This window comes from Denticeps clupeoides, chromosome 10 (assembly GCF_900700375.1).
Source record: "Denticeps clupeoides chromosome 10, fDenClu1.1, whole genome shotgun sequence".
NCBI classification, from domain to species: domain Eukaryota; kingdom Metazoa; phylum Chordata; class Actinopteri; order Clupeiformes; family Denticipitidae; genus Denticeps; species Denticeps clupeoides.
The window spans coordinates 15,518,258-15,532,801 of record NC_041716.1 but is presented as its reverse complement, the minus strand read 5'-3'; the positions used below and the strand labels follow the sequence as shown (position 1 = coordinate 15,532,801).

Below are 14,544 nucleotides of genomic sequence, written 5' to 3'. Positions count from 1 at the left end.
TCTCAGGCACAGAGTACTTGTTTCCTCTGATGCAGAACATTTATATAGTTTTGCATATTTCGAGCGCAGTGCTAGTCTGGTTACAAATTCCATGCTGTGCATAATAGTTGATTCATATAGTTGAACTCGTGTTTCCTTGTCAGCTGTTTGGGTTACATTTTGTCATCAAGTGATATGCAGTTCTGTCTTCTTCACAGGCAATAGAACATAGGAAGACATACAAGACGTAGGGACACTACAGAAAGAATTCAGAAGAACCAGAGTTTCCAGAAAAGTTATTGCTGAACCATTTATTCCAGAAATATGCCGAGATACGAAACATCATACCTCCACAAGTTAATTTAAAACAGAATGGGGCTGTGTGTACCTTGTATAGTAAGAATATAATAAAGGTCACTGACATGCAGTCACATATATGAGATCATAACACATATTGAGGAATCATTGAAAAATGTGTAACCATAAATAAGGGGAAATTGAAATAAAAAAAAATAAATGCACATATTACAAAAAATTACCATTACATTATGTCTCATTTGGTCTTTAAAAGCAGCCTTCTATGAATTATGAAATTAGACATATCCTATGTGTGTAAAACATAAGCTGAATGAGGATAAGTGTATTACAAGTGTATTACAAGTGTATTACAAGCAGTTATTACCAACAAGATTTAACATAAATGTTCACAAGAACACAAATAACACAATACATATGTACAGCTACATGCATATTTTTTTCTTTTTGCTTTTTTCATGTTGCAATCAATGTTTTCAATAACCAATTCATTAGGTGCAGAGTGGGGCTCACCCAAGGTGCGCACCCATACCTAAGCATGATTTAGAATCACCAATTCATCTAGTTTTGGAAGGAAACCGGAAAGCCCAGAGGAAACCTGTGAAAATATGGGGTGAACTCACTTTGGAGGTGTGAGTTCATAATGCTAACCACTGTGCAACCATGCAACCAAATCCACTATCTATTGTATCTAATGCCCAAGAAGGTATTTCCAGTACAAACATTGGCTGCAGAAGTAGTCTACAAACAAAAGAGACAAATTCATACATATTTCAGGGCAGTATACTGTCAAGTCATGAACTAAACCACAAAGCCATAAAATATTCAGTATTCCCATACTACACCAATACTGAGCTAATCTTAACTTATTATCTTGTACTTGATCCTTTTTTCATATTTACATATTTATATTTACTTTCTGTTGAATATAAGACTGTTTATTATAATACTGTATAAATAACAGATAATACAGCAAATAAAACTGATCAACAGGATCAGACTTATTGAACAGCATTAAAAAAGTGTGGTCATCCAGATGTTTCATTTCACCAGATCTTATGGGATGCTCATTATCCTAAAAAGAATGATTGTATCAAATTAGCAAATGCTAACATGAGGTTATGAAATTCATGAAGTCACAATCCTACCATACCTCTGAATGATTTAAATTGCTCATGATTTGCTGTCTCATCCTCACCTGTATTTAAAAAGAGTTTTGCATTTAATATATCATTTCCCCCATGGGGCAGGGGCATATACTTGAAAGAAAAAAGCAAGGACAATTACCTTCCGTTTGCTCAATATTGAGACCAGACATACAAAGCAATTCTTCCGATTTGTGGTGCTCTAAAGAAAGAGACAAAGTTGTGTATTTATTTGTTCATGTGATTCTGGTTCATGTGAATTAGCGCAAAAATGGTACAAGATAGGTTTATTGGAGAAACAACAAAATTAGATTTCTTGAGATTTCACCCTCTGGGGGCTACAGGGGGTCAGGGCGTCACAGTCCTCATTCATTTCATACTTTTTATTTTTTACCATTATAAAGTTAGAGTGCAATATCATTTTTTAGAATACTACTATTAGTTGTGTGTTGTTTAAGGCTCTGTTTTATTCCTATTGTTATGCACAATTATACGGCCAAAAATGAATTGTGATGTGTAGTTCTTCTCAATCTTCAGTACAAAACAATTATTACGTACATTGAAGTACATACAAAACATCTGATCCTGAAATGCCCATATCTGCATTATGTTGAGTCTCTGTATATCACTTTCAGCTTACCTTCAGTTGGTGATGATCTACCACCAGCATATGAATACCTATTACATGGTAATAGTGCATCTAAAAAAAAGTTTACTCTTTTATTATTATCATAGTTATTTGTCTGTTGTAAACAATTACAAGGAAAAAAATATATAATATGTATTTGATACCTGATTTTGTATCCTGCATGGAGATAAAAAGGTCAGGCTCAGGTTTTATCTCAATTGCTGTAAATTAGAAAAAAAGATAATTAATTCTTATCAAATAAAGACAATTAATTAATTATTAAAGTAGGTCTGCTATATAACAGTCATCACAATCAGTTTCATATACACTAATCAGCCAGAACATTAACAACCTTCGAATAATATTGCATTGACCCACCACGTTCTTTTATATCTGATTGGAATAGCTTTTTAGTACAATTCATATGTTTGAGTACATTTTAAATTAACACCATTAATTCTTTGTAATGCACCTTAAACCATTCCCGCTTCCATCTCGTACCCAGTTAAACACAACCTGTCTGCTCAAATGATCAAAATATCAAACTGTGTTATTCATTGCCTTCACTGGGACCAGATGAGCTGGCCATTGGTTTTTAAATACCAATTTTGATAGTTAATAATCACTGCACACCAACACCCTACAATACCCATCAAGTTGGAGATGCCTTGACCAATCATAAAACACTAAGTCATTTGGTCCTTGTCAAAGTAGCAAATATTTCAATTGATTAAAGAATGGACTGTTTCAATTGCCAGGAGATGCCAGGATGTCACTAATGTTCATCAGTACATTAAAATTTTCAGAATATAATCATTTTAGATTCAAGGTGTGAAAATGCAAGAAAGATGAAAAACCTGCTTTTCTTCTGCATTTTAGATAAATGCAACCCAAAAAAGTGACAACAATGCCAGTGATTACACAGCCTGAGATGGAGAGAAGGATTTTCCGTTTCAAAACTGAAAAGATACAGAAAGACAGTGTTTGATTGGGTGAAATGAAGTGAATGTAAAGCAGACATAAGTCTGTTAAGTCACCGTTCTCCAGCCAATCACCAGTCACTTTTTGCCCAGAGCTCTCTCATTTACAGAACAAAATATAAAAAATAATCTAAATTTAGTTTTTACCAAGATTGTTTGCTTTAAAAGCCTCACTGAAGGTGGAAGACGTTGGTCGTTCTGTTCTGAATCCCTTGCACTGAAATTCACTCTGGTACATGTCTTCTGTGGTCTTGACAGAGAGTCTTTCCTGAAAACTGTCGGACAGTTGCGTTCCATCTCTGAACCACGTAAAATTCCATCCATAGTTGTCCTTATAATGAACCTCACACAGCAATGTCAGACTGTCCACAGACAAAATGTCTGTCCAGCTGGTGTCAACAGTCAGCGAAGCTGATGGGAGGGCTGGAAACAAACCAAAAAAAAGCAGGGTTCATTGTGCTTTACGAGCACAGAAGCAGAATGCAGTTACAGTGACATCTGGAGGACATCATGGCTACGTACGTTTTACCAACAGATTCACAGGTCTGCTGCGTTCTGAGCGATACGTGTCTCTTTCAGACTCACAAAAGAACTGGTCATTATTCATGTGACGAGTGGAGTTGAAGGTGTAGTTCATCTTTTCATGGCTTTTTGAACCAGTTTTTTTGAACCAGTGATATTTCCAGATACTGGGCAGATAAGCAACTTCACACTGCAGTGTGACTTCCTCCTCCTCATACATGAACTCAAAAGACGGGTATTGACGTACAACAGGAACCAGTTTGTCATCTGTAAGTAATGTTTTAATGGTTATTAACACTGAAACATCTGACATGGTAAAAAATAGTGAATTTTCTATTGCCAATGTCTTACCATAAACATACAGATCAATCATATTACTGGTAGTAGTAGACACAGGCATTGTTTTATGTTTTCCCACACAAGTGTAGTTTCCAGATTGTCCACTAGAAGCTAACTGGATGAGACGTTTCTTGTCAGAATCGATCTTCTGTCCGTCCATGGTGTACAGAAACTCTTGTCCATTTCTGTACCATTTGTAATGCCAGTCTGTTGAATTCGGCTGAATGTCACACATCATATTCACTTTCTCAGAGGGATACACCCTCGTCCATTTAGACTCCAGGGTCAGATGTGGCTTTGGAAGATCTAAAAACGAGTTTAAAGTTCAGATTTCCTTACATTCTCCTCATAGCCAAAATTCAACCAATTTCAGAATTATAATAAAAAAACTATATACTATATAGTACTATTAACTATATATAATATTTGTAAAAAATATTATATAGAAAAGTAATTAATAGTATGATGCTTTGTGTTATTCAGCACTCACCACTGACCAACAGATGAAATTTTTTGCTGGTTTCAGTTGTGACAAGTCGTGTCCTGTGGTTTCCTTGGCAGGCGTACTGTCCAGCATGCCCTTTGGTTGTGGAACTAATTGAATGTGTGTCCACATTTCCACTGACACTGAATGTTTGTCCATTCCTGTACCATATGTAATCCCAGTTTGTCGAATCAGGCTGAATGCGACACTTCAGATCCACTGGCTGAGAGGAGAAGACGTTTCTCCAATCGGATGTCAGCTGTGGTACAGGGAGATCTATTGGGTAAATAGTAAGTAGGCTGGGTGTTATCATGACATTTACATTACATTTACATTTACAGCATTTATCAGACGACCTTATCCAGATCGACTTACAATCAGTAGTTACAGGGACAGTCTCCCTGGAGCAACTTAAGGTTAAGTGTCTTGCTCAGGGACACAATGGTAGTAAGTGGGATTTGAACCCGGGTCTTCTGGTTCACAGGCGAGTGTCTTACCCACTAGGCTACTACCATGACTGAGGGTAAGCACAAAATACAAGTGCATTGTGTTATTGTAATAAATAAGCAGAAGAGAAAAAGTAGGATGTCCAAAATCAATCAGAAATTAAACTCAGGAATGTCTGAAGTAAGACGTGGCAAGATGTAACAGCAGATGAGATGAGGGCGTAAGGGAGCATGTGAGCTTTCTTACTCCCTGGAAAATTATACGCACACATGGTGAATTACTACAACTGACAAGAAGGCAAACAAGGATATTTTGAGGATGTTTTGGTACCATTCTTTATTCCTGGCTGTTTTCTGGCAAAGTTGTGAGTGAGTTCACTCCCTTGGATGAGAAGCAGCCCCACACATGAATGGTCTCAGGATGATTTACTGTTGGCATGAGACAGGACTAATGGTGGCGCTCCAATTGCTCCAAACAATTCCGATTGCCCCAAACATCGGAAAGAGGCAACATCAGAGAAAATGACAGTCCTCAGCAGTCCAGTTCCTGTAATTTTTGCAGAATATCTGTCTGTCCTTGATGTTTTTCTTGGAGAGAAGTGACTTCTTTGCTGCCCTTCTTGACACCAGGCCATCCTCCAAAAATCTTCACCTCACTCACTCCTGCCTGCTGCCATTTCTTAGCAAGCTCTGCACTGGTGGCATCCCGATCCCACAGCTGAATCATCTTTAAGAGATGGTTCTTGTGCTTGCTGGACTTTCTTGTGCACCCTGAAGCCTTCTTCACAACACTTCAACATCTACCCTTGAACCTTTTTGATGATCTGATAAATGGTTGATTTAGGTGCAATTTTAGTAGCAGTAATATTCTTGCCTGTGAAGCCCTTTTTATGCAACATGTTTTTTCAACAATTCAACACCCTTCTTTTAAAGCATCCAGTCTTCTATTCTAACTCAATCAGCATGATCTCCAGCCTTGTGCTCATAAACAGTCTCACTTGTGTTAACAAGAGGAACACTGAAATGATCTCATCAGGTCCTTTTGTGGTAGGGTTGAAATGCAGTGGAAATAAGTTCATTTTCATGGCAAAGAGGGACTTTGCAATTCATCTGATCACTCTTCATAACATTCTGAAGTATATGCAAATTGCCATAATACAAATTGGAAGCAGCAAACTTTGAGAAAAACAGTATTTGTGCCATTGTCACAGGAAATGATTTGTACTTTGAAAGCTTTGACTTAATAAACTTGCATTCATATATAGTATCTTTTGCTATATATATTATTTTCTTAAGCTATCTGGAGATAATTAACCATAGACTGTATATTGTTGTAGACTCCTCTCCCTGACAGGATCGTAATGAATAAGACACTTGCCTGTGAAACAAACCACAAGTTTAAGCCCCACTTCCTATTATTGTGTCCCTGAGCAAGACATTTAACCCTGAGTGTCTCCAGGGGGACTGTAACTAGCTTGCATGTCTATATACAGTATTGTGCAAAAGTTTTAGGCAGCATTGAAACTAATCAGAGATAATTTAAAGTAACTCTGAAATAGTTCAGGAAGACTACTGACACACAAAGAAAAATGATTAAAAAGTTATCATGAAATGTTGATATTTGGAGATGTGCTACAAGAACTAGGTGTTGGTCTCTCCCAACTAAACTATTGAATGATTTCCTACAAGCAAAACTCTACAGATGGAGGGCAACATTGTATTTCTGCTTACAGAACAATAGGATAACAGACTGACTTGTGTTGGAAAGGGTTTGTTTTGTATTTGTTAACAAAATAGCACCTTAGAAAAACAGCGGTTTTATTTTTCCTGGTTCCTAAGTCTTTTGCGCAGTACTGTAGATATAGTGTAAATAGAATAGTGTGACATAGTGTGACAAATATTTACCATCAACGGTGAGCTGAATGACATTGCTGCCACCGGTTGCTACAGTTCGTATGCTGTGGACTCCTTGGCATGTGTATTCTCCACTGTGTTCTTTGTTAGTACGGCTTATTGAATATTTGTTCCCGTTTGTAGGATCAGGAACCTCTTGTCCATTTCTGTACCATTTGTAACGCCAGTCTGTTGAACTGGGCTGAATTTCACACTTCATAATCACACTCTCTGTTGAAAAAACTTTGGTCCATTTGGACTCCACATTCAGGTGGGGTGTCGGAAGATCTAAAGAGGAGGTAAAAGTAATTTGTCAAGATTTCTAATCTGAAATCAGCTGTTTTTATCTTTCCAAATTCATTTTGTAATTTTGTCAAGATTTCTGAAATGAGCAGATTTTTTTTTTTCGTATTTGTAATGCATACACACTTTCAGAGATGATCCATATTTGGTCAGCAATGCAAAGCTAAATAAAAAAAAAAAGTCATACATAGCCAGCACATTCTCAGAAAATAATATTTTATTAGAGTTATGTCGGCTTATATCGGCAAAGTAAAGTAAAGTAAGTAAAGTAAAGGCTTGTCAGGGGAAATAACTTTTAATTTACTTGTTATTATGTTAAAATTACATTTTGGTCTGTAAATGGGTACACAAAGGTCAAATTATTTACATTATGGGTTACATGTGTGTATATGTGAGTGAATGAATGTGCAAGTAACTTTTACTGAATTTACCATCAATGGTGAGCTGAATGACATTGCTGCTACTGGTTGTTACAGTTCGTATGCTGTGGACTCCTTGGCATGTGTATTTTCCGCTGTGTTCCTTGTTAGTACGGCTTATTGAATATTTGTTCCCGTTTGTAGGATCAGGAACCTCTTGTCCATTTTTGTACCATTTGTAACGCCAGTCTCTTGAACCAGGCTGAATTTCACACTTCATAACCACTCTCTCTGTTGAAAAAACTTTGGTCCATTTGGACTCCACATTCAGGTGGGGTGTCGGAAGATCTAAAGAGGAGGTAAAAGTAATTTGTCAAGATTTCTGTAATCTGAACTCAACTGTTTTTATCATTCCAAATTTATTTTGTAATTTTGTCAAGACTTTTGAAATCAGCCGATTTAAAAAAAAAATTTTTTACAAACATTCTATAAAGTCAGGGATGATACATATTTGATCAACAATACAAAGCTAAATAAAAAAGTCAGTGTGACATTCAGTCATATGTAGCCAGCACATTCTCAAAAAAATATATAGTTAGAGTTATATTGGCTTGTTAGGGGAAATAACTATCTGCTTTTTGGTTTGTAAATGGGTACACGAAGGTCAAATTATTTACATTATGGGTTACATGTGTGTAAATTGATGTGCAAGTAATGTTTACTGTATTTACCATCAACGTTGAGCTGAATGACATTGCTGCCACTGGTTGTTACAGTTCGTATGCTGTGGACTCCTTGGCATGTGTATTCTCCACTGTGTTCTTTGTTAGTACGGCTTATTGAATATTTGTTCCCGTTTGTAGGATCAGGAACCTCTTGTCCATTTTTGTACCATTTGTAACGCCAGTATGTTGAACCGGGCTGAATTTCACACTTCATAACCACACTCTCTGTTGAAAAAACTTTGGTCCACTTGGACTCCACATTCAGCTGGGCTGTTGGAAGATCTAAAGAGGAGGTAAAAGTAATTTGTCAAGATTTCTGTAATCTGAAATCAGCTGTTTTTATCATTCCAAATTCATTTTGTAATTTTGTCAAGATTTCTGAAATGAGCAGATTTTTTTTTTCATATTTGTAATGCATACACACTTTTAGAGATGATCCATATTTGGTCAGCAATGCAAAGCTAAATAAAAAAAAAAAGTCATACATAGCCAGCACATTCTCAGAAAATAATATTTTATTAGAGTTATGTCGGCTTATATCGGCAAAGTAAAGTAAAGTAAGTAAAGTAAAGGCTTGTCAGGGGAAATAACTTTTAATTTACTTGTTATTATGTTAAAATTACATTTTGGTCTGTAAATGGGTACAGAAAGGTCAAATTATTTACATTATGGGTTACATGTGTGTATATGTGAGTGAATGAATGTGCAAGTAACTTTTACTGAATTTACCATCAACGGTGAGCTGAATGACATTGCTGCTACTGGTTGTTACAGTTCGTATGCTGTGGACTCCTTGGCATGTGTATTTTCCGCTGTGTTCCTTGTTAGTACGGCTTATTGAATATTTGTTCCCGTTTGTAGGATCAGGAACCTCTTGTCCATTTTTATACCATTTGTAACGCCAGTCTCTTGAACCAGGCTGAATTTCACACTTCATAACCACTCTCTCTGTTGAAAACACTTTGGTCCACTTGGACTCCACATTCAGCTGGGCTGTTGGAAGATCTAAAGAGGAGGTCAAATTAATTTGTCAAGATTTCTGTAATCTGAAATCAGCTGTTTTCATCATTAAGAATGTATTTTGTCTTTTTGTCAAGATTTCTGAAATTAGCAGATTTTTGAAAATATTTTTACAAACATTCTATAAAGTCAGGGATGATACATATTTGATCAACAATACAAAGCTGGTGGTAGTGGTGGTAGTAGCCTAGTGGGTAACACACTCGCCTAAGAACCAGAAGTCCCAGGTTCAAACCCCACTTACTGCCATTGTGTCCCTGAGCAAGACACTTAACCCTAAGTTGCTTCAGGGAGACTGTCCCTGTAACTACTGATTGTAAGTCGCTCTGGATAAGGGCGTCTGATAAATGCTGTAAATGTAAACCCAAATAAAAAAGTCAGTGTGACATTCAGTCATATGTAGCCAGCACATTCTCCACAAAATATATAGTTAGAGCTATATTGGCTTACTAGGGGAAATATGTCAGGATTGACTGCAGCTGGGCTGAACACCGGTGGCCAATCTTGACGGTGTATAAATGCCAGAGACTTCCGCCCCTTCGCAGTCTCCGGCATTTTCATGAACTCGATCATGAACTTGACCTCCGTTAGTGTATGTGTTTATGTTATGAGTTCTGGCAATCGCCACACGCCTGCGGGTTAGTTTATGTTCTTTATTTAAGTTAAATTCTTTTTGGCCACCGCGCCATTGTTTCTTTGTGTTTATTGTTTATTTAATAATAAAACCCCTTCCCAACATGTCAAACCTCTGCGCTTCCTTCCCCCGTAAGTCCGTAGCTGTGACAAAATAACTATCTGCTTTTTGGTTTGTAAATGGGTACACGAAGGTCAAATTATTTACATTATGGGTTACATGTGTGTAAATTGATGTGCAAGTAATGTTTACTGTATTTACCATCAACGGTGAGCTGAATGACATTGCTGCCACCGGTTGCTACAGTTCGTATGCTGTGGACTCCTTGGCATGTGTATTCTCCACTGTGTTCTTTGTTAGTACGACTTATTGAATATTTGTTCCCGTTTGTAGGATCAGGAACCTCTTGTCCATTTCTGTACCATTTGTAACGCCAGTCTGTTGAACTGGGCTGAATTTCACACTTCATAACCACACTCTCTGTTGAAAACACTTTGGTCCATTTGGACTCCACATTTAGCTGGGCTGTCGGAAGATCTAAAGACAAAGTAAAAGTAATGTTAACTTTTGTCAAGATTTGTTATGAGACATATGTAATGCAATATTGTAATGCATACATTTAGTCTGTTGATTCATGTATAACACATATTTGGTCAGCAATGCATAGCTTACTAAAACAAAGTCATACAAAGACAGTACATTCTCAAATAAAATATATTTTGTTATGGCTATTTTGGCCTATTACAGGACATTAACCTTTAATTTTGCTCATTAATATTTTAATATTAACTGTGCAAGATGTTCCATTTAAAAAGATGAGAGAGGTCTGTAAAAAATTAATCCAGTTTATAGTTGTGCTTGCTCTATGCTTCTGGTGATTTCCATGACTGGTACCATGTTCTTGAGTTCCTTTGACTCTAGGATTATCCCTTGGACCTTGACTGACGGCTTCATGGATAAACGACTCTGCTCTTGCCTGACGACACTCTCTGTCCTGGCCCACGGCTTTGAATAACTGCTTCCCAGTTCCGACTCTGCTCGTGTCTGACTTGTCTATCACCACGACATTGCAATCTCATTCAGTGCATTACTCAGACCGCGCACCCTGACACACTGTTTCATCCACTTCAGCGTTGTGCCTCACTCCCCCCTTTCACAGTTTTCCCCCAATAATTCAGGACTCAGGTCATCCAGAATGTCTGCACTTGCGCACGCCTCCACAGCCCTGACAGTATAATATTTTCGGTTTGGTCTGTGAATAGGAATATATAGGTATGCTGAGGTCAAATTAATTACATTAGTAGTTACATTCTTGTATATTGATTTCTAGAGGACAGACATTGACCCTTAATACACAGACTTCTTTAAAAAAATAAGAAAGTAATGTTTACTATATTTACAATCAACGGTGAGCTGAATGACATTGCTGCCACTGGTTGTTACAGTTCGTATGCTGTGGACTCCTTGGCATGTGTATTCTCCACTGTGTTCTTTGTTAGTACGGCTTATTGAATATTTGTTCCCGTTTGTAGGATCAGGAACCTCTTGTCCATTTCTGTACCATTTGTAACGCCAGTCTGTTGAACCGGGCTGAATTTCACACTTCATAACCACACTCTCTGTTGAAAAAACTTTGGTCCATTTGGACTCCACATTCAGCTGGGCTGTTGGAAGATCTAAAGAGGGTGTAATAGGAATAGTGACATTTTAGATTTCAGAAATACTGATAAATGAGGTAACACTACTCCTATAAATTGGCAAGATGGCCACTGCCAGCTGCTCAGTCATTGACATCCATCAACGAGACTCGGCTCCACTCCTTCGTCCCAAAGTAAGACCGTTCCTGATCTTCTCCTCTCCTCTCCTCTCTTCTGAACTCCTTCTTCTTGTCCTGCCCCATGCTAAATTGTACTTTAACATGAACCACAACATCCGTGTGGTGTTGCAGCTCACGCTGGTTCCAGTTCGCATAGTAAGCCTCCTTGAGTCACACTGCACCGGGGTTCCTGACCTCCTACACATGCTCACGTTCTGGTTCCGTGAACCGTGACAATATATATAGAGTCGCTCTGAGCAACAACGGTGTGCAGTACATGTAAAATGCATAAATACATAATCTAGGAAACAAGCAGGCTATACTGTTAGGGTCTACGTTTGTCATCAGGGCAGTGGGGTATGGGGAATGAAAAGCATTATGACATGCTTCGTACTTACATAATAGGCATTATAATTTGAGCATATATTTAATTTTAAGATGGAAGACTGTAACAGATACATTCGGTAGAACTCACCACTAAGTATGAGTTCAACAGCTTTGCTGAGTTTAGATGTAACATTTCTTTTCTTGTGGGTTCCTTGGCAGGTGTACACTCCAGCATTCTGTTTGGTAGCCGAACTAACTGAATAAGCATTCCCATTCTCACTGAGACTTTCACCATTTCTGTACCACTTATAATTCCAACTTTCTGAATCAGGTTGGATTTTACACTTTAGAACCGTACTCTCAGAAGCAAAGATGTTTTTCCATTCATATGTCAACTGTGGTTCAGGAATATCTAAAGAGGAAATAGAAAGTGAACAGTGTTCAGTTTGGCTGTAGTAAAATGGAATTCTTTTTCATGCAATAAATTAAGGAAATGACAAAGTTGATATTGCTGTTGTTTTCTATATATAAAAATAGATGTAAATAATCAGTCAACTACTTTGCTAAAGCTCATAGTTAAATAAAAATGTGTCCACATTCACTTCCAACTCTCTTCCATATCTATACCATTTATAACCCCAGTCTGCTGTATTAGATTGTATGTCACACTTCATAGTCGCTGTCTCAGAGGATAACCCCGTCAAAGATAGTGGGGTCAGCTAGTGAGAACACAAAAAGAATTTGACCATTATTTTTTGAACAATTTCAACATAATTTCAATACAGATGTCATCTTGTAGACTCCTTGAAATATGTGTTTTTAAATAGCTCTCCTAATTGTAAGTGACACCACATCCTCGTTTGTCCTATGATCTCAACCCTAATTAAGTTTTTCCATGTGTTCCCAAATTCTATTTACCAGTGTCCCATCTATTCCTTCAGTCCTGGTAGCTCTCTGGTGCATGTGCTAATTGTCCATACATGAGCTGGCTCTTTGTTCTTCTTCTCTCTTTTGCTTCCCTTCCTGATACAATCCTCTCTATTTACCCAGGCACCAAGAGATTCACTGTCATGTGCATACTCAGCATCCTCACAGAACAGAAGGTTCTGACCCAGTCATCATCATAATATACTAATATACTTATCTAGTAAAGATAAAATCTTTACTTACTATCAGTCGATTCTTGAGCCAAGCATACCACAGCAAATGCAACTAAATAAAAGCAAAAAAACAAATACATAGTTAATGCCAAAGCACAGTATTACTATTACAAATTAGCTTTACTTTAATCAGTTTTAAATTAAATTCAAATTTTAATAAAGCAATTTCTGTACGGAATAAGAATTTGAAAAGGCATGTTAAGAAACACATTTCCAATCTCTAACAATGAATGCATTAAGTCTCATTTTGCCTGAGATGTATCACCGTAGGTGTACTAATTTGTCACAATTTCCTATGTCCTTGATTACCCTGCACATGTTATAAGTATGGCCTATCTGACTTGGATTGAATAAAAAAATATTATTTGGGTTGATAGTGCTGACTTTATATCAAAAGGAAGAGCATTTTGCAACTTGCCAACTTGCAAAGAATCTGGTGGTCAAGCACCAAGACAGCAGATCTCAGATTGCAGTTCAATATGCTGTTTCAGCAACTTGATTTAAAACCAAACTGAAACTGAAATGTTTTAAAAGTATAGGCAAAGCACATGATGTGATCAAAGTGATCAACATTTTTTGCACATGAGCAAAATATAGCAGGATCCAATGCAGAGGGCAAAAGTAATGACCTGATAAAAGTTTTTTTAGTAATTTTTTTCATAAATATTCTTCATTTTTAAAGATTGCAAATTCATTTCTGTATTATTCTTCTGCAAACAACTGTGTTTGATCACTTCAAAGCATTCAACATTTTAACATTGTCACCCTTTTTACCTGCACCCAACAGTAAATATTCGTCAGATATTTACATCACAGCATGCAAACATGCTTCCAAAGCATAAAAAGACGGTATATAAAAGTACTAGAGATTAAGTAACAGAAAATACAACTACCACATTTCACTGCAAATCACATTCAAGATGTTTTGTTTGATGTATAATATCTCATGATAAAAAACTGTATGAGTATTTACCTTGAAAAATTAGGAGCTTATCTGTAGCCATTTGTATGCTCAGTGTCTCTGCCTGTGTCTTCTGCCTGTGTCTTTTTTGTGCGTGTGTGGTTTTGTCTAGTCTAGTTTCATTTCTTAGCAGTCAGACAGGAAACAAGCATTTACTTTATTCATATGAATCATATGTAGGACCTGTCTTCTCCAAACTACACTGCTGCTGAACAGGTCAAGGTTATCACCTCCTTAAAGTCCCACAAACAGTGTTATAAAAAAAAAAAAAGCAATACCATTACCAAAAATGAATCCTGAAAGACACAGGAAATCTATGACGAGAGACAAAAACTGTGGTCAAATTGTCTCTTCCCATTCAACATTCAAGCTGTAGCACTTTGAATAATCTGATAGCAACAATGAGACGTGTCATCCAACCCATAATATTTAGATTTATAATATCAAAGATCCTATTAATTTATAAAGAACAATTAGAAGACAATAAAGTTTCATAACAATGTGCTGT

At 37.0% G+C, this 14,544-nt stretch overlaps 1 protein-coding gene across 3 annotated transcripts; it reads right to left on the bottom strand.

The window, feature by feature from the left end:
* Positions 1 to 294: 294 nt before the first annotated feature.
* LOC114798292 (Fc receptor-like protein 5) lies at positions 295 to 14,120 on the bottom strand. 3 transcript variants are annotated; one of them, XM_028993853.1, is made up of 19 exons: positions 14,049 to 14,120; positions 13,086 to 13,127; positions 12,064 to 12,327; positions 11,173 to 11,448; positions 10,034 to 10,309; positions 8,848 to 9,123; positions 8,125 to 8,400; positions 7,466 to 7,741; positions 6,744 to 7,019; positions 4,399 to 4,668; positions 3,921 to 4,214; positions 3,570 to 3,836; positions 3,195 to 3,470; positions 2,925 to 3,026; positions 2,232 to 2,288; positions 2,080 to 2,139; positions 1,582 to 1,641; positions 1,448 to 1,492; positions 295 to 1,369 (listed from the first exon to the last, which is right to left on the bottom strand). In XM_028993853.1, exons 1-19 carry the CDS (start codon positions 14,077 to 14,079, stop codon positions 1,365 to 1,367), a joined length of 3,429 nt encoding a protein of 1,142 aa, XP_028849686.1. In that variant the 5' UTR covers positions 14,080 to 14,120; the 3' UTR covers positions 295 to 1,364. The 3 variants fall into 3 exon arrangements, with proteins under 3 accessions (XP_028849686.1, XP_028849687.1, XP_028849689.1); XM_028993854.1 differs by lacking the exon at positions 2,925 to 3,026; XM_028993856.1 differs by lacking the exon at positions 3,570 to 3,836.
* Between the last annotated feature and the right edge of the window lie 424 nt (positions 14,121 to 14,544).